Here is a 24,449-nt window from a genome sequence, read left to right as displayed (position 1 = left end):
TTGCGCCAGAGCGGTACCTATTTATCTACTTGCACTTTGACATGCTTTTGAACTGCTAGGTTGGCAGGAGCAGGGACCGAGCAACGGGAGCTCGCCCCATCATGGGGATTCGAACCACCAACCTTCTGATCGGCAAGCCCTAGGCTCTGTGGTTTAGCCCACAGCACCACATGTGCAAATCAACTAACTGCCTCTAATAGGGAACCATCTAAGAGGGCAGCAAAGAGGCAGATATTATGGTATATTTGGTAACTCAACAACCATGATACAATTTCAGTAAAAGAAAGTTCACCAGCTGGCAAAGAAGCTTGGGCTACCATTCTGTAACGTATCAGTAAGAATCCTAAGAAACATATTATCTACCAGCTCATTATCTGCCAACTAGGAAAGGTGATTAAAATATATTGGAAAAAGCATTGCACCTGAGATATCTCAATCCTATGATTTACTTACTATGCATTAGAAAGCAACATCTGTCTGGTACACAGTACATGTATATATGTACGTGCTTACTTTTTAAAAAAGATCTAGTTTCTCAAAAGAATTTTTTTGAAATATTTGCTATGAAATAGACCAGAAAAAATATAACTTAACAAGCAGCAAATAAACCATGGAATCATTTCTCCTACATAAAAATGTTGAATTATAGTCAGTGGTATAAGCCGAGGAATCTGTTCTGGGTGCTCTTAACTATTTTAGCTGCATCACTAACGGCTAGCTTTCCTGTTTTGATCAAAAAGAACAGCGCAGATATGCAATGATAGAGTCAGCCTAATCATTTCCTTTTAAAGCGTCTTAAATCCAGACGTTCCCAATTCAATTACTGAGCAGACAGTACATTGCATTAATCAGATTGCATTCGTCATAAACCCCACACAGATGAATAATCCTGTTAAACAGCTTTCCAACTTATGCCTCCACTGGCTTTTCCTGGACCAGACAGTAGTGAGTGGTTCGTGTCGGCGGCCTTCCTTTTAGACGAACAGTTGGTTATTTAAAGTTATAGGCAGTTCCTGGCATTTTGTCTCTCCTGTGTATAGCCACATGCTGTCTGTCTCGATGACCCAGAGGTCCCACTGAAAGTCTTTTGCAATTACTTCTCTACTTGTTAACTCAACATTAACAAGAAAGGAAGAAGCACTCCTGTAATTTCCCATAGAGCATTTCAGGTCAAAACAGAGTCTACATAGTTAACTACTAGTTTTTCTTATCAGATTTTTTTTTGGTCTTGCCACAGCAACATTAAAATTACTTTTATCCAAGAAAAAGCTGTGGCCTGCTACCCTTATATAAACAAACATCACACAGTGCTGTCACTTACAGAAATCAGAGAAATCATAGGCATTGTAAGGAGCAAGAAGGGGCAACAGGAAAGGGGAACCATGTCAGGTATAGAAGCCAAAGATCAGGGAAGGGAGGCAGGAAGAGGGCTAGGAGGCCACTGGAGTGCAGACAGGCAACAACAGACTGATGGGGTCAAGGAAACCATAAGATCTGGGAGCTTCACATAAGCTGTACGTGGATAGCTAAACAATAAATTCATTTTTGTATTATGTATTTATTTAACAAGTGTTAAAATGGCTTTATTTTTTTTTTAAATCTGTAAACTGCTCCTATAAAATCAGCAGGCTTTAAAAACAAGAAATAACATTTTCCCCTACTACTATTACTGCTCTGCTGAACAACAGCAACTAAGGTGGAATCTAGACACATATAAAAATCACTCTGAAAATGCTTTTGTTTAAAGCTTTTTTCAAAACAACATCAAATTTTCCATAAGGCTCACCATCACCATCTAGTGTCACATTGTATATTGCACTTAAAACATACTTAAAACGTTTTATTTGCAGCGGTATAGCTGAGTCCAAAATAGCATGCAAGCTTTTGAGCACAGCAGAACTCTTCAGCAGGCTGCATGTTAAATAATAACAAGAGAGGGGAAAGGCAAGGAGGGAAGATAAAAAGGAACCCATGTTGAAGAGACTGTATGACAAACGAAATAATTTGTAGACTCGGTTACAGACTATCATCTACAAACCCTTTGTTTGTAGACAAACCAACCCCCAGATAAAACTACCCAACTGGGCTTCTACTATACTTGCTGATTCATCTAATTCTATACTTACTGAATCATCTAAAATGAATCTCCCACTATGCTTATAGAAGGGCTACTGCAAGATTTCTCTTTACATCTGATTTCTCCCTCACAAGGGACTTGTGAGTTTAGATTAGCACCAGAAACAGATCAAATTAACTGCTGGCTTCTGTGTTTGCAAAGGGAAATAGCCAGTCCCAGCCAGCATCCCTTGAAGCACTGAATTAAATCTGCAAAACTCACCTTCTATTTAGTCTTAAGACTGTTCCAGGCTGTAGATGGGGGCTTCTACTATGCCCAACAGAAGATTTTCTCTCTCACACACAAGCTTACTTTGATGTGCTTAATATAAAGTTTGAATAATAGTACTGGTGAACTCAAAAGCTTACATAGTAGTTTGTAAGTCTTGGTTGGTCTTAGTAAAAGTTGTTTGTTTTTACTGTACAGTGGTACCTCTGGTTATGAACTTAATTTGTTCAGGAGGTCCGTGCTTGACCTGAAACTGTTCTTAACCTGAGGTACCACTTTAGCTAGTGGGGCCTCCCACTGCCGCCACCCCACAATTTCTGTTCTCAGCCTGAGGTAGGGCTGATTTCCTCACTGGAAGGACAGATTGTGAAGCTGAGGCTCCAATACTTTGGCCACCTCATGAGAAGAGAAGACTCCCTGGAAAAGACCCTGATGTTGGGAAAGATGGAGGGCACAAGGAGAAGGGGACAACAGAGGACAAGATGGTTGGATAGTGTTCTCGAAGCTAGCTGTTTAAAATGGTTTATAGAGGAGTCACTACACCAGCAGTGAGCTCAGTAGAAGTGTGAGGGCAGCAACCTTCAATAGTGGGGAGCTGTGCTGATTGTCTACACAAAAGCAGCTAAACTACAGCAGGGGCCAGGGCCTTTAAATGGAACACTGGACAACAAAAATGCTTTTTACACATCACTTTGTGCTTTTTAAAAGTATTTTTCTAAGAAACAAAGCATGCAAATGTAACAGAGTGCTTGTTGATTATCTACATTTGCCTCATTGGTTGCGCTGTATTTCTCCCCCCTCCCATCCCAACCAATTAGTGAGCTCAAGTTACATAATGCAGTTGCATAACAAGGTCATCCCTGAGTTGAAACTCATAATTTTTCCCGAAGTTACAAATGGTCGAGGAAAGTTCCCCTCCCTGAATAGTCAACTTCAAATTTGCACATGTTGACAGCTAACTTCCAACTCATTTAATTTGCTTTGACAATCTTGACCTGGTTTAGCTTGCTTGAAGAACTTCAGCTAAAATTGTTTCCTCTGCTGTGGCAGCACAGTGGGCACATAGCAACCAAATCCAGCTATAAACAGCTGACACAGAGCCCCTCACCTGAACTTGTGTGACCTGAGTGACTCACAGAAGATAATAAACATGGATCCCAGATGAGGACAATGGAACGTCAATGAGATCAGGGCTTACATTTCTCAAGACATTTTCTTCATTTGGAGCCACAAGTGTGAAAAAAATCACCTAGTCTATCTCAGTTTTTACTAACCGTTTTACTCATCTCTCTCTCTCTCTCTCTCTCTCTCTCTCTCTCTCTATATATATATATATATATAAATTTGTTTTTGTTTTTTAGGTAAAGCACCAACTCTCTACCAATTAGCAAAAGCACCCCTGTATGGGGAGCTGAAAACAATTCATAAATGTCACTGGTGACCAGGCTTGGGCGTATTTAAAAGCCAATTATGTCCCATTGAATGGTGTCCTATTAAATTTTGCTGTTGAAAGTTCTCCCACATTATTTTTTTTCTAAGTATAGAGGGTTTTAATGACAGTTCAGGCACAGAGAGGCAAAAAACCTACTATTGTCCCAGCACATTTGCTTCGGTTCCTTATTAGACATAAATCAAAGGCACTGGTTCTCATCCAGTTTCCAAGCAATCAATTCCACCTCTGGTCTTATTCTTCTTGGGAATCAGGTGAATGACTGCTTGAAAGCCTGAATCCTCAATAGTTCTATTACTATCAATAGTGCTGGTCAAAAGTAAGTAATGTCAAGATCGGGGCCATTATCTATCACAATGCTAATACAGTGGTACCTCAGGTTAAATACTTAATTCGTTCTGGAGGTCCGTTCTTAACCTGAAACTGTTCTTAACCTGAAGCACCACTTTAGCTAATGGGGCCTCCCGCTGCCACCACACCACTGGAGCACGATCTCTGTTCTCATGCTAAAGCAAAGTTCTTAACCTGAAGCACTATTTCAGGGTTAGTGGAGTCTGTAACCTGAAGCGTATGTAACATGAAGCGTATGTAACCCGAGGTACCACTGTACTAAGAGGCAAGAGCTGGATTCTTGTTAGGCATATGTGTAACCTCCATAGAAAATTTGCTATTTTAGTACCACTCAAAATTCCATAGGACTTATTACAGGAGCTTCTTTTGGGCTCACCACACAGTAATGCTGTTTGTCTGTCCAGTCAGCTAAGCTCACATCTAATCCATACTTTTAGGGAATCAAAAGTTTCCACTGATAAATGGAACACAATCTGAACAGCAAATGATGTGGCAAATGCAGATGATGAATTAGCTACGTAGAGGGTTGAATCTGACTGTGGTAAAAATGTAGCAGGGATTAGGAGAAAATGTAACAAAACAGAGAATCAGGGAAGAGGGAAGTTTCTTTTTCTTAGAAGAGCTTGTCTCAGCATGATCATATATACTATGCAGGAACAACCAATCAATGTTTCATAATAGATACTAGGGCTTGATCAGTTGCTAACAGATTAGAAACAGGAAATTAAAGCAGCTTTAAATGCAGATATTGAGGGGGCAGCAGAGTATAAAATGTAAAAGACAAAATTACAGTTGAAGAAATTTGCTTCAACTTTAGCTTTAGGAAAAATCAAGTGCCCACCCTTGGGATGTGCTAAGCCTTCTCTAACTCCACTTATGAAAAGCTGTTTGTTTCTCCAAAAATTCTTCAGAGGCTTTCGCTTTAGTAGATTTGGCAATATTTGCTTAAAATATCACTACAGTTGGAATATTGGAAACAACATTAACTTTAGGCTGTTCCTGTGTTAACCTAGATATACCAGTCAGGGATTAACAACTTTTAAACCTACCAAAACAGTTAGGGGAGTCCAGAAAGGGCTTTATGAATGTTTTTGCTACATAACTAGATGTACAAATACATCAGGGATGTTAAGCATCTCACAGGCAACAAGCCCTGGGCAGTGGACCATTTCCCCCCCATTATCCTGTACCAACCGATGCATTTCTCTCCTATGCTTATAGTGTAGCTGGAGAACCCGATTCCTCTGAGCATGTCCAGAGTATATTTACCCTCTCATTCCGTAACAGTGTTGATTCCAGGCAGAACTGAGACCAGGCTCTTCCAGGTTGCCAATTGCATTCTGTTAGTTTTAGGAAGTCCCCCCTCCCCCCCCAAAAATGTTTATGAACTATTTTGGATACATATACAGTGGTACCTCAGGTTACATATGCTTCAGGTTACATACGCTTCAGGTTACAGACTCTGCTAACCCAGAAATATTACCTCAGGTTAAGAACTTTGCTTCAGGATGAGAACAGAAATCATGCTCCGGTGGCGCGGTGGCAGCAGGAGGCCCCATTAGTTAAAGTGGTGCTTCAGGTTAAGAACAGTTTCAGGTTAAGAATGGACCTCTGGAACGAATTAAGTACTTAACCCGAGGTACCACTGTAAAGTATAGGGTTTGTTTTAAAGTGGCTTCTGGAATAAATTTACCTGGGGTAAATTTATCCAGCATCTTAACATAAGTTGTTGACAGAGGTGCATATTTATCTTGGTAAAGCATGGGGCTCAAAGAATATTATAAGAGGCGCAAGGAGCTCTGTCACCACCGTTACCCAGCACTACTACTCACTAATTTCGAGCTTCACTGAAGTGAGAACCCCTTCTGAGACAGCAGCACTGCTGCCGTTATGTAGACTTTTTCTTGTTTTGAAGTTGAGAGTTATGCCTCAGGACCCTTTTGACTTGGTTTCTACAAATCTGCATCTGTCTGTCTTAAACACTGTTCTTGTCATCAAGTCAGAAGCTTGCAGAACCTGATTGCAGTATCATCTGAGTCATTCACCCTGGCAATGTGGAGGCTAGCTTGAAGCTGGAATTAGGCAACTGAAATGCATTATGCAAATGAAGAAAGGTGTTTTGAGATGTACTTCAACTTGCATTGTAGTTGTCCAGCATTATCACATCTGGAAATCAAGCAATTCATTTTCACATATGAACAAAAGCATGGAGACGGGGAGTCTTTATTGTTATTTCTTCCAGAAGGTAAAGACATAAGCTTTTAAGAAATTGGATTCCCCCCCCTACTCTATGTTCCCAGTGCTAAAGAAAAATGAAGAAACATGTTCTGCATCAAGCCCATACAAATTATCGTCCACAAAGTGTAATGCAGTCCATCAACCATCAACATTGCACAAATTGAAAAGATGAGAGATTGTCAGAGGCAGGGTTGAGCCAGAGGTCTGGGCCAATGAGGGAGCTGTCCACCCAGTTCTGGATGAAGGGAGCTGTCCAGTGATACCTAGTGCTGAATCAGCAAGACTAAATAAAGAGAATCCAACAGAATTGAAGACTGCAGATTTACAATGGACTCTGCTGCCCACCTCTTCCTGGAGCTTTGAAGGGCAATGAATCAAAGTTCACATCAGTGCTTGCCTCCTCCTGAGTATGACTGACAGAAGAGAGGCCCTTGGTTATCAACTGGATGCAATGTATCCACGGCTAGATTTGGGCACAGGCCCACCGTGTCCCATATCTGTGGCTGACAGTGGAAAGCTGAGGGCCCTGCTAGCCTGCTGGGGCAGGGTGTCACCAAAGGGCAGCCTACAGCTGTCCTTTGATAGACATTAATGCTGTGGTCCCAATCTGTAAGGACGACTGCAGTTAAATTACTCTTAACAAAAGAGGTTTAAAGACTCTCTCAAGGCAAATCTAAAAAAATGTAGTATCAACACTGACAGCTGGGAAACACTGGCCTGTGAGTGCTCCAATTGGAGAACAGCCTTTAGCAAAGGTGTCATGGACTTTGAAGATGCTCAAACTCAGGATGAAAGGGAGAAACATGCTAAGAGGAAGGCATGCTTGGCAAACCCTCACTGTGATCAACTCCCACCCAGAAACCTATGTCCCCACTGTGGAAGGGTGTGTGGATCCAGAATTGGCCTCCACAGTCACTTATGGACTCACTGTTAAGACTGTGTTCATGGAAGACAATCTTACTTGGCAACAAGTGATCGCCAAAGAAGAAGATCTTCTCTTAGGAGAAGTTCTTATCAGCTTCATGTCCTGTGCACAACTGAGTTCTGGCTGATGCTCAAGGCAGTACACCAGGGCTTTATAAACCTATTTTTGTGTATGCTTGAACTGCAAAGAGACGGGGGGGGGGGGAGTTGTCAAGCATCACACAATATGTGACTCATAATCTGCATTCAGATTGATGGGCCACAAAGTTTGCTGAGCAAGCTCAGTTCCCAGAAAGTTTAGTTTCTAGTGCTGGTTAATAAAGTTCAGTGAAGATGACACTGTCCAGGGGAGGCAGACAAATTGGGAGATGGTATTATCAAAAGTGAGGACAGGAGCTCAGCCCTAATACCAGATGCCTCACACTCAAGGTGGGATCAGAGTTAGGTGATAATTCCATTCAATTGTTTAGCGAAATTAAATTAGAAAACTGGACAATGCCTGCACCATCATTCTATCCCAGGACACACACACACACACACACACAAGATAATCAGTGCTTCCAGTTCTGGGTCTGATTAGAGGAGGATGAGGAATTTATTAACTCACATTCCCTGCTCTCTGAATTCAACTCAAAAGAAGAATTTCTGAGTAGAGGGAGGGATTGTTTGTCTCTCCTCACCCCGGCAAGGAACATGTGCAAGCACACTCTCCTTATTTATTTAATCATACTTTATCAGTCCCTTTTTCCATGCAGCTCAGAGCAATGCACATGCAGTTATCTCCTTCAGTGCTTGAATGATAGCTTTATTTTAAGACCAGGCCAGACTCAATTTAACTTGTATACCCAGTTACCATACACTAAATTCATGCTTAGGGTAGATAACACTGAATTCAACAGCTATGACTAACTTAAGACCACTGAACTGCACTCAACCAACTTTCACACAGATCTTTTAAAAAAACAAAACCTAAGTTAGTAATGGACATTGATTATAATGGGTCTACTCTGAGTAAAAGGATAGCTGACTTCAGTGGGTCTGCTTTGACCATTGCTTAGTTGAGTGCAGTCTCATCTCCACAGATGTGTTAAACTAGCAAGTTTGACATAATTTTTCTGCTGGCAAAGCACTTGAAGAAGTAACTTGAAATAATAACAGTCAGTTATAAATTATGAAAAGAATATATTTATTATAATTGAAGGTACATCTTTAAAATAATGTGGCCTAATAACAAAACAAAAAAGTTTCACCGCAGGTGCAAAACTGCAATAAATACTTAGTTAAACACAAAATTTAATATTAACTTTTGTGCAGATTTTTTTTTTTAAGTGACTCCCTCAAAATAGCCTGCATGCTTTCAACCACAGAGAAACTTCGTGGCATCCCCCCATTTTGAGGAGAAACTCCTTGGTGATTTTTAGCTCAACTTCAGTGGCAATATCTCACAACTTTTCTCTCTACCTTCATAATCTCATGGGCCCTTTTCTCATTCACACCTAAAGTTTGCTTTAGGGGAAATTCAGAGGCAACTCTATATTTTACCATCACAACAGTGGTGTGGGGTTGAAGACTCCACTGAGATTCATAGTTGCACAGAGATCTGAACCTCGCTCTTCATAATCCAAATCCAACGCTACCCTGAGATTCTCACCACAAAAGCAGGTAGATTAGGAGGACAGGAGAGTGACCACTTGTCTCACCAGGTGGTATGCATTGTATTTACAAACACTTGATGGGAATGAGCAGCAACTACACCCTCTTGGCAGTGACACTGCCACTCACCAGAACAGGGGTGGAACCAGATGAGGCAGATATGTTTGGGAGAGCTCCTGGTTGGTGGTAGCAGCCCCACAGGTGTACCCAGCAGTTTGACCACATCCCAATGAGCACAGTGCTGCCATCATGCAGGCATCACTGCATTTCCAACACACTGCTGCTACTTTACTAATTTCTTGCTACACTGAGGCTTTTGAGTCCTTGGTTGTGAGTCCTGGAAGATGTGTTCCCTACCTCTTTGACTTCCAGCTACAAAGGCTGAGGATGCTGAACAGACTCATGGGCTGGGGTATTGTTTAGGGGTTTTTCTTGGGGTGGGGGGGTTGATGATATTATTGGTATTAATTTTTGCATTATTTTAGTTCAATTTGGTTGTGATTCTTTGATATTTTATTAATTTCTAAATTATTGTCTTTGTTCTGTTGAAATTGTGTATTTGTTCATGCCGTAAGCTGCCTTGAACTTGATTTGAACGCTGGAAAGGTGACATGCAAATATGTGTGTATGTATGTTTTGAAAGGAGCATGTGTTACCTGTAGGACAGAAGCTATGAACCATGAGAGTAAGCCCTGTGTCAATTAATTTTCACACAGCCAATTCTGCCTGCTTTCAGGACTTTCTCCTCACTCTCTCAATAAACAATCCAGATGGCATTTTAAAAAGTCAGAAGTTTACACTGCTTGAAAACTATATCACCTGGGTCTAAGGGGTGAAATAGGCCAAGAACTATGCAGTTTGGCATCCCTATAGCCTCCTCCGTTAATGGTATTCTACTCACACAAGGGCAAAATCCATTCTGTACTGTGCAGAGGAATGGAACCAAACTAACGTGAAGATTAACTCATGCTTGGCCTCCAAGGAGGAGGGGTGGGGATGAACTCCTGAATTCAGTACTGGAATCTCAGGTGAATAAACACAGGGAGAGATTACAGATGCCAACATATATCCAGGAGTTAGTGAAACCCAACACTGCCTTCCTCCCTTGGTGAAATCCCAACAAGTGAAGGGAATCAAAGTGAGGAATTTAAAATAAGGAGACAAGACAATGCTGAAGGGTTCTCAGAAGCTAAAAAAAAAGTCTCTTTTCCTCCCAACAGCAGTTGCTGCCAAGCAAATAAATAAATAAAGCAGCACCTTCAAGAACAACAAATAATAGCCCAAGAGACAGCTGGAGCAAGGCAAAGGGGGGGACGGATTTAAAACTAACTCTATCTGTGGTGAAGCAAATAAGCTGTCAAGCAGCCACAATGTCATATTCGGTAGCTGCATATACTCTAAAACATTCTTCCCCTGAAAGATATTTTTGGACAATGATTCTTACCAGTCCCAGCCTGCATGGCCAATGGTCACAGATGAAGGGAGCTGTAGTGCAATAATGTCTGGAAGACAGAATTGCACTCCACTAGGATGGTTGCTTCATAGATGAAGAAGCGGGGAGGGAGAATACACTCCTCTACACACACACACACACACACACACACATGCAAACTACATGGAGACAGGAGCTCTCTCCCTCAGGAAAATTATGATTATCTAGATCCATTCTAGTCTAGTTTCAAGCCTGGTTTTAGCACTGAAAAAGCACTTCAGCAATATGTCAGGTGTGAAATCATTACAGAAGTGGACTAGTCCCCCTATTTTCCATGTAAATTAAAATCTGGGTTGTCTTTCTTTTTAACATACCAGGCACCCAACAGACTTGTGCCCATATGCATTGCTCTCCAAATCTCCAACGTAGGTCTCTGTGTGTACACAGAATGAAAGGAGCCTGTGCTCAGACCCATTTGTGCAGCTAAGTCACTTCACAGGAACCTGGACCCCAGAATATGGCCAGAAGGCACATGAGGTTACTGTCTTGTTGAATAAGCAGACACTAACAGATTTTTGTTGCTGCTGCTGCTGCTGTTGTTGTTTACCTACCCATAGTTTTGAAATAGCCTAGTATAAATGATTTCCATATCACTGTTATTTGTGGGAGTTATTTGAGAGAACATTTACATGAGCTAAAATAATTGTGTGGGAATTCATTCTTCAAAGAAATAGATAAGCCATATGGATCCAGCTTCCTTCTCCCCTCAAAAATACAACCGCCTTTCTCCCTCAAATCAATTGTGTGTGCATGTAAGTATGCCATTGTTATTTATATTCTGAGAAATCTATTCTGGAGGTGCTTTAACACATTATTTTTGTAAACAGCTTAGAAACTATTGTAGTTAAGTGGCACGTAAAATGTTTAAAGAAAACAAAATAAATAAAATTAGAATTGTCTGCCAATTTGGACTGGTTGAGAGCTAATCAAATGAAGCTCAATCCAGATAAGACTGAGGCATCCTTAGTGGATGGTTCTCTAGTCTGGATATGTAGTATTCAACTTGATCTGGAAGGGGGTTAAGGTAAAGGTAAAAGTTACCCCTGACCATTAGGTCCAGTCACAGACAACTCTGGGGTTGCGGTGCTCATCTCGCTCTATAGGCCGAGGGAGCCAGCATTTGTCTGCAGACAGCTTCTGGGTCATGTGGCCAGCATGACTAAGCCACTTCTGACAAACCAGAGCAGCACACGGAAATGCCGTTTACCTTCCTGCCAGAGTGGTACCGATTTATCTACTTGCACTTTGATGTGCTTTTGAACCACTAGGTGGGCAAGAGCTGGGACTGAACAATGGGAGCTCACCCCATCACGGGGATTCGAACCACTGACCTTCTGATTGGCAAGCCCTAGGCTCTGTGGTTAAGATCACAGTGCCACCCGCGTCCCCTAAAAGAGCAGGTAAGCAAACTGGAAAAATTTAAAAGTGAGAGGATCAAATGGACAGATTTGCCCATCCCTATTTTATCCTTTATTTTGTCTATCCTCATTTTATGTCAGCCTTTTCCTCCCAATTCCATACTGCTACTTTTCTTCCAGCCAGGAGCCACAGAGAACTCACCTTCAAAATTCACAGTAAGTCTTTTTCCTTAACAACCATAATGCGACAAAGTTTTAACGTTAGCTTCCTACGCTTCGCTGTCGAATTCCCCAGCTCTTAAACTCCCTCTTTTCATATAAGCGTCCTGAATGTTCAGCGTGTAACAGAGCATCCATCAAGCTATAATTCGAGAAGTAATGTTTATGATCTTTTATTCCCCTTGAAAGATGCCAGCTTCTTCTAGCAGACCTCATCAATCCACAGAACTCTCAATAATAGAAGCCTCTCTAAACACTGAACTGTAGAAGGACTAAGACACACAGAGTTGTGGTTAGAATAACTGGAATTGAACCAGGGATGCCTGAGACTAAATACGTACTTAGCCATAAAGCTTTTGATGAGTCACACACACATCTGGCTCCAACTACCTCATTGAGCTGTTGAGAGGGGATAACATGGGGTGGCTCTCATGTTTTGCCACATTGTGCTCCTTAAAAGGAACGATGGGGTATAAATGTGAAAAAGTATGTATACCTGTACACAGGGCCCTGTACCCATACTGGGATGACATGAATGCCTACATGCAGAGAAATGCAAACATGATTCAATGAAATCCTGATAACCTCCCCTTCCCAAAAGAATCCCAATGCATTTTTCCAGTGAATCAGGAACAGAATCCTAATGTTCTCCTCTGCTCCTTCCCTAGGTAATCTGTATGCAGGTGAGGGAGAGATGGATAAGCACAGGATAGTGTGTGCAGGAATGCCATTCCCAGGAACTGTTCATATGAATTCCAATAGAGGAAAATATGGTGCTGATGAGTGCCATTCCAATCCTTCTATGCATAAGCACCGCCTTTGTGCTTTTCCTGAAGGAGCGTGTCCACCCCCTTTGCTCAGTCCAGACACTGAGGTCCTCCTCAGAAGGTCTTCTGCTGGTTCCCTCACTGCAAGAAGCGAAGTTGCAGGGAACCAGGCAGAGGGCCTTCTCGCTAGTGGTTCCCTCCCTGTGAAACACCCTCCTTTCAGATGTTAAGGAGATAAAGAACTACACAACTTTTAGAAGACATCTGTAGGGAGCCCTGTATTGGAAAGTTTTTAATATCTGATGTTTGATTATGTTTTTATATATGCTGTAAGCCACCCAGAGTGGCTGGGGAAACCCAGCCAGATGGGCGGGGCATAAATAATAAAATTATTATTGTTATTGTTATTTTATCATGTCCCTTCCCCACCTGTAATAAAAACTAGGTATTTTTGCTACATTGTGCACTAATTCTGCTCTCTGAACAAACACACAAATGAGCTGATGGTGGGGCAATTGCAACAGTGCATTGGGATAGTACAATGAAGCCCTCAAGGTTTTCTTCTTACAAACAGCAAAGATAGCAGAAATTACTCAAAGGTGTAAAGAGCAACCTTCTAAAACATCAACAACCCCACCCCACCCACCCTCTCTCTTCTGTTACATTTGACTAGAAAAAGATAACAGCTCCATGAATTCCAGCAAGTTAATTGCTGATCTATCAGAACAGATTCAGTGCTGAGTTTGATTCTTTTAAAAGATGAAAGCCTGAATGTTGTTTTCTTTCTTTCTTTCTTTCTTTCTTTCTTTCTTTCTTTCTATCTTTCTATCTTTCAATGTTATTTTAATTTAAATAAGACATCTCCATTCCTCCTCTCTGCAAACTTCCTAGGCAGGAAGCAAACTCAGAAGGATGCACCTTTGCATACAGTTGACCTGAGACTCCACCATTGCTTGGCATAAGTAGGAAGAGAGCTCCCTCCCTCAGTAACAGTCTTTCTGTCTTTTTCTCCTCGAATAATGATTCCAGGATTACTACTCCTAGTCCTTCTCAGTATCAATATGACAAAGGACATCAAAGCAGGGCATCAAAATAACTTATTCCAATTACAATAGAAATTCCAATATCTCTGCATATATATTTTTCAATTCGTTATTATTTAACGTGGAGTTGGAAAACTTGCAATTAATGCCTATTGGTCACCATAGCCACACACTGCATTGTATTTCTGCAAAGCACTGTGCAGTGAAATCAGAAGCAAGCCCTACCGGGCTCCAAGGGAAAACATCTATAGGATTTCAGCCTTAACCATACAAAACTGGAGCACGAAGAGGGAAGAGCATTCAAAGAACACATGCTATTGCACTTTGCTTCTGCCAGAAGCTCTTTTTCCTTAAACTAATATTTTTGGTCGTGAAGGCGGCACTGATTTAAAGTTGCTTCAACCATAGAATTCTGCCTTTACAGGGAGGAGTCAGGCTAATGCCCTGCCCAAGAAACAGCAAGTGTTTCTTTCATATGACCAGTGCTTTTTCTTCAAAAAAAAACCTGGAATATTTATTCCAGCAGCTTTAAAATACCATATGCAAAGAACCTATGCAGAATGGGCCAAAGAGAGGCTATCTCCTTCCCTTGCTCCTCAAAAGTCCATCTAGCAACTGGCCCTCAGTTGGTGAGGGTAATCAGTGCTTCCACCACGTTCCCCATGTGTTCTCGCAAGCTGCGTTCTGCTGCTGCCCTGGATATTTCCATCTCGTTCATAATCAACTCCAAATCTTTTTTCTTGATTGTGACTTTGGCCAGTTCTTTTCCCCGCTCCTGCTTTGCTTTCTGCTCTCTGGATCTTCGGTCTCCAATCACTGACATCGCTGTTTCCAAGTTGGAGCTCTGGATCTCTTTCTCCTCTGCGTAGTCGGTGATGCGCTCAAGGTCAGCCGCTCCGCTGTCGTGCTTCCACGGCTTCTCGGCTGGTTGCTCTCCGCTGCCTGCCGAGCCATTGGGCTCCGCTTCTAACTCAAGCTCAAGATCCCCTTCAGCTGCCATCACTCTGTCTGCCTTCCGCGCTCGTCACATGGTAAGGCGCGCTTCCGGAAGCCACCAGTGCTTTTTTTCTAAAACAATGTTTAGGGGTACTCTCATTTTCCTACTCATATTGAAATACTGCCCCTCAATGAGGCCAAACTGAGATTCACAAAATGTTTAGGGGTATGTGTACCCCCAGGAAAAAAGCACTGCATATGACTATGTAAAAACAGAAGCCCCTACCTGCAGTCTGAAGTGCCACCATCCAGAAAAAGGTTTACCATTTATTTCTATCAAATGTATCAACTAGTTCTAAGAGAAAGGAAAAGGTGAAGAGGGGAGATTGAGGAAACAGTGTTTAGAACACCTTTCACCTCAGGCATTTCGCTTTAAGGTAAGGGCTATTGGCCAGGATGTATAGAACCACTCCCAGAAATGTTGTTACTCTTCTCAAAAGAAAACATTGGCTTCCATCAGAATTCCTTGAACGTTTTACATGGGAAATGACATCCAAATGTACTTTCAAGATTTCACTTTAGGTCAGACTGGGTGATAGACAAGGGGTGGGTTTATCAATATATTTTAGACTCCTTTATTATTCCTCTGATATTTCATGATATTTCACTCCCAAATTCAATTCCACATTCATTTCAGGAGAAATGTCTGTAGCAACTCTAACCCCGAGCGTTGTCCTCCTAACTGCACTGAACCATCCAGTTTTGAAAGGAAGGAATTCAGGGACTTCCCCAACCATGAACAGAATTCTGTTTTTGCTCTGGCAGCATAGTCCTATCTGACAATACCCTTGAAGAATTTACATACTTCTCTGTCTTGATGTTTAGTAAGTCATCAGTAAACATGGGCATTCTTGCATTTCAACAGGGCCCTTGTTCTTCCCCACCTAAATTATGCTTGAGCCACTGGGGTGTAGCAAAAAAAAAAAAAAAAAAAAAGGCTTTTCCAAAGATATGTCCCTCACCAGTAAAATTTGTTCCCCGGTGCCTCGCCAATTTTTATTGTAATTAAAAATAGCGTAAGTGCCCTTGAACATAAAACGGATGTGTTTGTGAGCATTTTACCTAATTTTGATACAACAATTGAAAGAAGCCATGCATGCAGAGGATCTAATGAGGTGAGGAAGCAATTACAGAGAAGTCAAGATGTTTCAGATCTGGCTCATGAATCATTACCTTCCGTACAGAGTAACATAAACAAACTACCCAGAGAAATAGAGAAGAATCATATGCATAGATACACATTTTTCTCCTCTAATAGTCAATGATGTAAGGGAGTGAATATATACAAAGTTCTTGATGCTCAGTGTCTGTGTTCCTGTATTAATTCTTGACCCTTTTTGTTTCAGGTCAGTTAAGCATGGTAGCCTCTTTGCCTTTTATTTAGCAGAAAATCTGCCAGTTTTCAGGCATGCAAATAGGCCTGGCAGAAAATCAGGGTTTTGCACAATGTCTGCTTACATCACAAAAACGCTGATGGCTCCCTAAAGCTGAAAAAAACAATAAAAATTCCTTTGGTAGTTCTTAGGTTGAAAATGACTTTGAGAAGCTCTTTCACATTCAAAAAGGTACCTTTCCCTCCTCTCAGCTTATAGATGGCATCACTCTCACCTTCACTAGAAAAGTGATTCAGTAGCATATAATCATTTATGGGTGGGGGGAGGGGAAAGTCAGTCATTTCCCACTAACTTTTGCTGTTGTTTCCTATGGACTCTCTATAGAGCTGGGCATTTTGAAAAAAGTCAGATACATAATCTCCCTGATCTTGGGCCATACATACGCAGAAAAGGGCTTTAGTGCAATTTCATGTTAGTGGTGCTATGTGCATTTTCCCTAGTTTAAATGCTAGCTGTTGGATACTCACTAGTATTCTTATTTATCAGTTGGGCGGTGAGAGGAACATGGATGGCTTAATCCCACCTTCAACTCTCCGTTCCTTACCTCAAACAGTTAACCGGTGCTGTTTTCATATGTATTTCCACCTTCTTACATATTGGAATTGCATATCCAGGAGACTTGCCGGGCAAAAGTTCATAGCCAGTTTTGCAATGCAGATCTCAATCATCAATGTTCATCACAAACATCATTTGTGACTTGTTTAATTGATCTTGTACATTCAGTCACTACTTTGTGTTTCACAGATTGGGACTAATGCAGAAAAGTGAATGCGTGGTTTAAGCCGTGGAAGCAGAAAATCACAAATACTGTATTTACAGCACCCCCTACAAGTAGTTACTTCCATGGGTTTGGGTATCAAGCTAGAACCACAGTAGACCTCCAATTTCTATACTGGTTATCTAGTATGTAATGCTCTTGAATTCAGATCCAGGCAGAATCTTGGGGAGAAACCATGGGATACCAGTTGATTTTAAAATTTCATCAGAATGCCCTCCAAAACCCACCTCCCCTAACACCCCATAAAGGGATGGATCCAAATCCATTATGAAAATGCTGTGCACATTTGGCATGACTTTGGAAGCTGCATTGCAAATCGGGGCAAGTGGATAGCAAAACCATTCCCATCTTGCCAAATAAGAGAGTCTGGGCACACGTGTTAAGGTTGTCTTGCATTTCCCATGTTCCAATGCTATGAGTGGGCAGTATTTTCACCCCACTGCCTCAATACCAGAAGTGAGAGAAATATGCAGGGTGATTTTATACAGTGGCCTTAGTTCATATGTACTGAATAGGGCAAGGGCAAAAGAGTCAATTGGGTCTTTACATGCAGGCTGGAAGCAAATTGCTACTCCAGCTCCCATGACCAATTCCAGTCTAGTTTTTGCAGTATTTTTACAGCAAAATGTGGCCCCTAAATCCATTGGAAACCACTGTTTGTAACAAGCCACTGTTAACATCAATTCCCATCTTCACACTGAAATCCTGTTTATGACTCCTCACAAGTTCCTCTGAGCTAAAACTGACTCAGTTCCCTGTGTTGCGCTGTTCCTCCTATGTGCTGCTTAGAGTCTAGAAACTCACATACAACCTACTGGCTGCCCACTTATGGATCCAAGACCATTCCTTTGCAGAAACTATATTACTTTGTCTGGTGTCTATCAATTTTGTAAAGGCGCGTCATTTATCCGGACACTTTGCTACATGTTATGCCTTCTTACAAAGCAATATTCTTGGGTTTCAGACAAGTTTTCATTTTCATTTTGAAACACAATCACCTCCTGATCAAAGAACATCCCCTTAGGGAGCAAGATGAGAATCATGCATTAATCTTCCATTATCAGCGCAATAGTTTGCAATCATCAAATACTGTAAAATACAGCATCTTCAAACTTACTGCTACTGGATCACTGGTGGAAAGTTTGGTAAACACCTGACATTCATTTCCTTCTGAGTAGCAGCTGGCTGAATGGAACTCATTGTGAAAGCAGAATTCTTACTTTCAAGTCACCTATTTTTGCCAAATGGAAGCATCTCTCCAAAATCCTCTTCCATCACCAAACTAGAATTTAGCTGATATGACTGTAGCCCAAGTTTTATCTGCAGGGTTTTTTAATGCATATTTAAATGCATGCTTAAATATGTATTTATTGCAAATATGTGTTTATATTTAAATACACATTTTTTCTCAATGTATGCATTTCTGAATGCAAGGTGCAAATTATGTTTATACACTTTAAAAATGCAGACCAAACAAAATTCTCCCTCAGTCCGAAGTCCTAAAGGAGCAGGGTAGGAATCTCTCATAAGGTTTTGCCTTGCACTTGCCAAACTGCAATTATGAGAGAAAGCCACAACACTTACATGGGCTTAAATTAGTAATGCAGGTATATTGAGGAGCATGTTAGAAAAAGAAATAGATGTCTCAGGAGCCTTGGGTCCATCAGAAATGCAAGATAATAGAAGAGGCTTTGGAAGGCATGTGGTGCTTGCATAAAACTTTCTTTTTTATTTCCATTTTAGCATCCTGAAGTAATAAAATAGTTTTTGAAAGATGTTCCCATCTTTCTTAAGCAGCTAATTTTATTATTTGAAATTCAGAACTGTGTTTTTTTTACTAGATAGACTTGCTGCCAATGACTGTCGGCAACTCCAAGGCTTAACCCAGAACCCTGTAATATGAAACTAATGGTGAAAGGCAGAGGACCTCTGGATGGTTAAGTACAGCCAAAGGTGACTAAGGGGTTGCGGCGCTCATCTCACTTTCAGGCCGAGGGAGCCGGCGTTTGTCCACAGACAGCTTTCCGGGTCATGTGGCCAGCAGGACTAAACCGCCTCTGGCACAACAGAACACCATGACGGAAACCAGAGTGCACAGAAACAGTATTTACTTTCTCGCCGGAGTGATATCTATTTATCTACTTGCACAGGTGTGCTTTCGAACTGTTAGGTTGGGAGGAGCTGGGACAGAGCAACGGGAGTTCACTCGATCATGGGGATTTGAACCGCCAACCTTCTGATCGGCAAGCCCAAGAGGCTCAGTGGTTTAGACCACAGCACCACCCATGTCCCTCTATCTAATAATCCACCATGAATTTCCTGTACTCAGGCCTCAGAACCTAATGACAATGCAGAAGGGAACAATGACTTGTTATACTGGTTCCTGAAATCAGCAAGCAATATGAACCTTCTGGATTGGCCAGGCCAGCTATAAAGTCTAGGAGCCTGGCCTTTTTATTTTTCCTGGTCAACAGAGGGATGCTTTTTTTTTTTTCTGTTTGCTCCATATCATGTACCAGCTAACTAAGCACTGGGCTCAAGGATCATGAGCTGGAAACACTCGATGTTTAGATTTGGGTGCTGTTGCTTGTGGCCACAGCCTGACCCTCACAGCATTCATGCTCAAATGCTTTTAGTTTAAACTACAGTGGTACTTCGGGTTAAGTACTTAATTCATTCCGGAGGTCCGTTTTTAACCTGAAACTATTCTTAACCTGAAAACCACTTTAGCTAATGGGGCCTCCTGCTGCTGCCATGCCACCGGAGCCCGATTTCTGTTCTTATCCTGAAGCAAATTTCTTAACCTGAAGCACTATTTCTGGGTTAGCGGAGTCTGTAACCTGAAGCGTATGTAACCCGAGGTACCACTGTACATTTTTACTTGCTTTGATCAGAGGTTGACAAAAGAGTTTAGGAGGTCTGGGGTCATCTCTGGGTTATTTGTAGTGGATCGGGGGGGGGGTGGTTCCCTGACTCCCAATATTTTAACAAGAACAAGTAAAATGTAGATAACATATAAATATATCTATGCCATGGCTGGCCTTGTTCTAATCACTCATGAGCCTCTGCATTCCTCTCCCCTAAAATACAGATAGGTATTGGTTGCCATTGACCAAGTATAGCCCTGCTAACCAGTTTTAGAGTTTTGTGTTCAAATCCCTGATTTGTAGTAATTCAGATGATTCTTACCCGTATCTGCAGGTTATTCCATTGCATGGCTTAAAGGAAGCAGCAGATAATTACCGTATTTTTCGCCCTATAGGACACACTTTTTCCCCTCCAAAAATGAAGGGGAAATGTGTGTGCGTCCTATGGGGCGAATGCAGACTTTCGCTGAAGCCTGGAGAGCGAGAGGGGTCGGTGCGCACCAACCCCTCTCGCTCTCCAGGCTTCGCGGACCTCTCCGCAAGCAGCGGGAGCGCTCCCGCTGCTTGCGGAGAGTTGCCGGCATCCCGAAGCCTGCGCGCGCTGAAATCAGCATTTTTTACTTTCTTCTCCCCCTTCAAAAAGCATCTAAAGAAGGAAATAACATTATACTCATTCCCTTCTTACCAAACCTCTTTCACTCCCTCCTAAAATTCATGCCAATGACTTGGGCATTACATTTTCCTTCTCCTTAACATTATGCCCACCCAAAAGACAGGCTGCTGCTGAAAAAAGGAGCCTAAATTAATTTCTGAGGTGATGTGAATCCACTGCCAGCTAACGCTGTATTTTCATTTTCCCACTTTTAAAGAAGGTTGACCTTTACAGATATGATGTGATAACAGCTTTCCATTACATTTAGCATGATTTAGATAAGAGGTCACTTTGCTGTCATGCCCAATCATCTAAACCATAATTTAGTATGAAATGCATGGACAATAAGGAGGGAGGTGAGGAAAGCTAACGTCAAGTGATAAAACGAATGTAGGTAATAAAGCTTCTAAAATCTGACAATGGGTTATGTTGAGAGTGGTGGAATCATAAGGTCTCACACTTAAAATGTTAAAGGTAAATGTGAGGTGAGACATTTCTGATGTATTTCATCAGTATGGCTGCTCTTACAAGTGGGGGCGTTAACACTACAGTCCCTGCATCGTAGAAAATCAGGTGGGGCATCATACAATTGAACCCCACTTCCTGCACAGTGTTGGGGAGAAAAATTCTAGTCTGCCTTTCTACTGCCTTGCTACTTTGCTACATGCAGTGTTTTTGCACTGGGGCCACAAAGTCCAGTGACTCAGAAATACAGGGATAATTTTAGCTACATAATGAGCTGTTTGTAATAATAATAATAATAATAATAATAATAATAATAATAATAATAATAATTTATACCCCACCCATCTGGCTAGGTTTCCCCACCCACTCTGGGCAGCTTTCAACAGAGGATTAAAAACAGAATAAATCTTCAAACATTAAAAACTTCCCTAAACTCCCTTCAGATGTCTTCTAAAAGTCAGATATTTGTTTATTTCTTTGACATCTGATTGGAGGGCATTCCACAGGCCGGGCGCCACTACTGAGAAGGCCCTCTGCCTGGTTCCCTGTAACGCTGCTTCTCGCAGTGAGGGAACCGCCAGAAGGCCCTTGGAGCTGGACCTCGGTGTCTGGGCAGAATGATGGGTGTGGAGATGCTCCTTCAGGTATATTGGGCCGAGGCCATTTAGGGCAGGCATAGGCAAACTCAGCCCTCCAGATATTTTGGGACTGCAACTCCCATCATCCCTGACCACTGGTCCTGTTAGCTACAACTATCAGATCAATTTTTGACAAATATGAGGTTCCTGGTTCAAGTTGTAGAGTCGCTGACCAACATAATAGCAAAAACCATAATATTAAGGAGAACAGTCGAAATCGTGCCCATTTGCTAGCAGAAAACTAAGGAGCCATTTGTATTATGTCAGTGCACACAATGTACACCATTTAAACCAGAGAATTGTTTAAACCACCGACTTGGTGCTTTATCTAACCCCACATTAACATTATATACTTCTCTTTGGCATTCCTGCCTACGTTTTCAACAACCACTTTGTCCATTAAGCAGTTATTGTGACCTTCTACATTACTGCACTATGACACTGAAAAGCAATTAGGTTGAGTCAAGCACTGAAGATGTTTGGTTACATTTATTAAGCAATTAGCAGTCTGGAGTGGCTCTGTTGCATTGTCAACTAGCGGTGAATACCCTAACTGTGACTGTTACAAGGAGTGAGCCTTGCAATAAGTGCTCGGAATAATACTGCCCAAGTAATAAACTGGAATGGCCACATTAGAGCTGGACAAATTAGTCCATTAATATATGTCCTGCTCTATATTTGCCAGCACTTTTCATGGCCCTAAGAAATAGTTGTTTACCAGCCTCAAACTGTAGCCGAGAGAATAGCATACCGACATAGCCTTGCTTGTTGCAATATTGCAGCAATTGTCAACAAGAATAAAGACAGGGTGCTTTTTTATGTTGCTTAAAGCACTCAAACCTTATTTTAAGTGAAACATTCTTTCTTCTTCAGCTGACCATTTTACGGATGTCTCAGGTGTGCTTCTTTGCCCTTCCTGTCTTACTAGTGGTTATTTCTTAAAAGGTAAATAAAAGTGATTTCTCAATCTACAACTGAAGAGGAACACGGCTGGAGCAAAATAATCTCACAGCCTATTTCTTCTGAGTTACTTTTAACTGTCACACTGCTATGAAATCTAGGACACCATATACATTTGCTTATACCAGCTTTGAAAAACTAGCAAACCCTTTACTACTTAGAGTAGGCCTCTTCAAACTGTGAACTATCACACCCAAACCAGGGAATATATGCTAGCTCACCATGTTTAGGAAAAGCCCCCAGGAAAGAATGGGGGAAAGGGAGATATCAAGTCCTTTGCAGACTTCCAAACATGGCTGGCAGGCTGTGAGCAGACTGATAGGTCACAAGCTAGACAAGCTTGTATTATGGAACAGCAACACATATTCTGGTACCACTTTTCCTGGCTATGAAGATAATGAACAGCACCCAGGCTGGAGCCTAAAGGGGTCATATTTCTTCCCTATCCATGTGTAGTCCTCTTTCTGTCCCTTAAAAAATCTTATTCAGTAGCTCTTCTGCAGCACTCAAAGGGAGTGATTGTTAAGTATAATTGTTCAATTGACACTGAAATGGAGAGTGCCTGTACGTATATTGCTGAAAAGATTTAACATTAGAAAATTCCATTGAAGCACACTGAAGCTCTCTAAGCTTCTGAGTTGATAATTAACTGTTGGTGTCTCTGCTAGCACTCATGTGAGTGTTTAACCTTGGATCATGTGATCAAGGTATTCAATTGCAAATCTCAATTTTTAAATGGAGTTGCCTTTGCCTTTTGTTCCCAGTGAGATAATGATGTGATAATGAGCCTCTCCAGGAGCTGTATAGCCTTAGACTGGATGCAGGCTAATGCAAGCTATGGGAGAGACAGACCTTTGATTTTTTGCTCTGATCATAATTATGTTATTCGTTTAAGAATAGAAACCTATGCTTAGATAAGTGTGTGCTTTATGGAATTATTTGGATGTATCATTGATTGTTTCTGTACCTGTTTTGAAGAAGTTCTGGTTAGTAAAGCTTTGAATCACAATTATGTGTCTGGACAATTTTTATTCCAAAAAGAGTGAGCTTTTATGCATCCAATTGCATCATGCTGCACAATATTGATATCTGCAATAGTGATGGTGCACAAGGATAGCCTAGGACAACCTGTGGTAGTCTACAACTCTTACAGTGATCCTTGCAATCAGGTCTTTAGAAGCGCAAACTCATAACATTAGCCATAATTCAACTGGATCAACACTAATATAGTTTTCACTATTTCCCCACTTTGAACAAATCCGCCACACATTGGAGGAGTGCAAACAGTGAGGTGTAAAAGTGTTATACACTCCGGACATCAGTATTATTGGCTTCAAGTTTTGTTGCCCATCTTGGCAGGGCTGATCTTTGAGAGAGACATCAACCAATGTAAAATGTGATAGTGGGGACAGGGACTTGCAGGTATGTCCATAAGTTAATTGGCTGCTGCACTTGAGAGCATTTTTCATACATGACACCAAAAGTTGAGCATCCTCTGTTCTGCTTGTGATGTGTGAATGCTGTCAATGTGGGAGAGAATTCCAAAGGAGAAACCAATTTACACTGCAGCCCATTCTTTATAGTAGCTTGTACACACAATGAAAAGAATCTACATTGGCTGCAGTCTTTTGGGCAGGGGAAAAGAAACACATATTCCTGGAACACATAAGGGACCTAGGCTTATGTGTTATGTGTTATAAGGCAGCTGGCAGGGCAGGGCAGGGCAGGGCAGGGGGGCCAAGCCACCCTTCCAACAGGTGTGTGGCTCTTGCATACCGGGACAACACAGAGGGGACATGGTGGCAGTGAGAACACTTTGGCAGAAGCACCAGTTTGGCTTTGTTGGTGTGCCCATGTAAT

General features: G+C 41.6%; 2 protein-coding genes across 4 annotated transcripts in view; both read right to left on the bottom strand.

Annotated features, from left to right (window-relative positions):
- CDH18 (cadherin 18) overlaps nucleotides 1–24,449 on the bottom strand; it is a 632,508-nt gene that overhangs the window by 183,394 nt on the left and 424,665 nt on the right. The gene's annotated exons all lie outside the window — the stretch shown is intronic.
- On the bottom strand, nucleotides 14,338–14,863 carry LOC310714366 (huntingtin-interacting protein K-like). The gene has a single exon (XM_083519797.1). It carries the CDS (start codon nucleotides 14,837–14,839, stop codon nucleotides 14,462–14,464), a length of 378 nt encoding a protein of 125 aa, XP_083375923.1. The 5' UTR covers nucleotides 14,840–14,863; the 3' UTR covers nucleotides 14,338–14,461.

This window comes from Podarcis liolepis (genome assembly GCF_965112155.1).
Source record: "Podarcis liolepis genome assembly, chromosome: 8".
Classification (NCBI taxonomy): Eukaryota; Metazoa; Chordata; class Lepidosauria; order Squamata; family Lacertidae; genus Podarcis; species Podarcis liolepis.
Note: the sequence above shows the minus strand (reverse complement) of the source record. Positions and strands in the feature narration are given on the sequence as shown.

Bases quoted from the DNA above. Each gene is read 5' to 3' on its own strand.
- LOC310714366 (XM_083519797.1), bottom strand. From the start codon at position 14,839: ATGGCAGCTGAAGGGGATCTTGAGCTTGAGTTAGAAGCGGAGCCCAAT.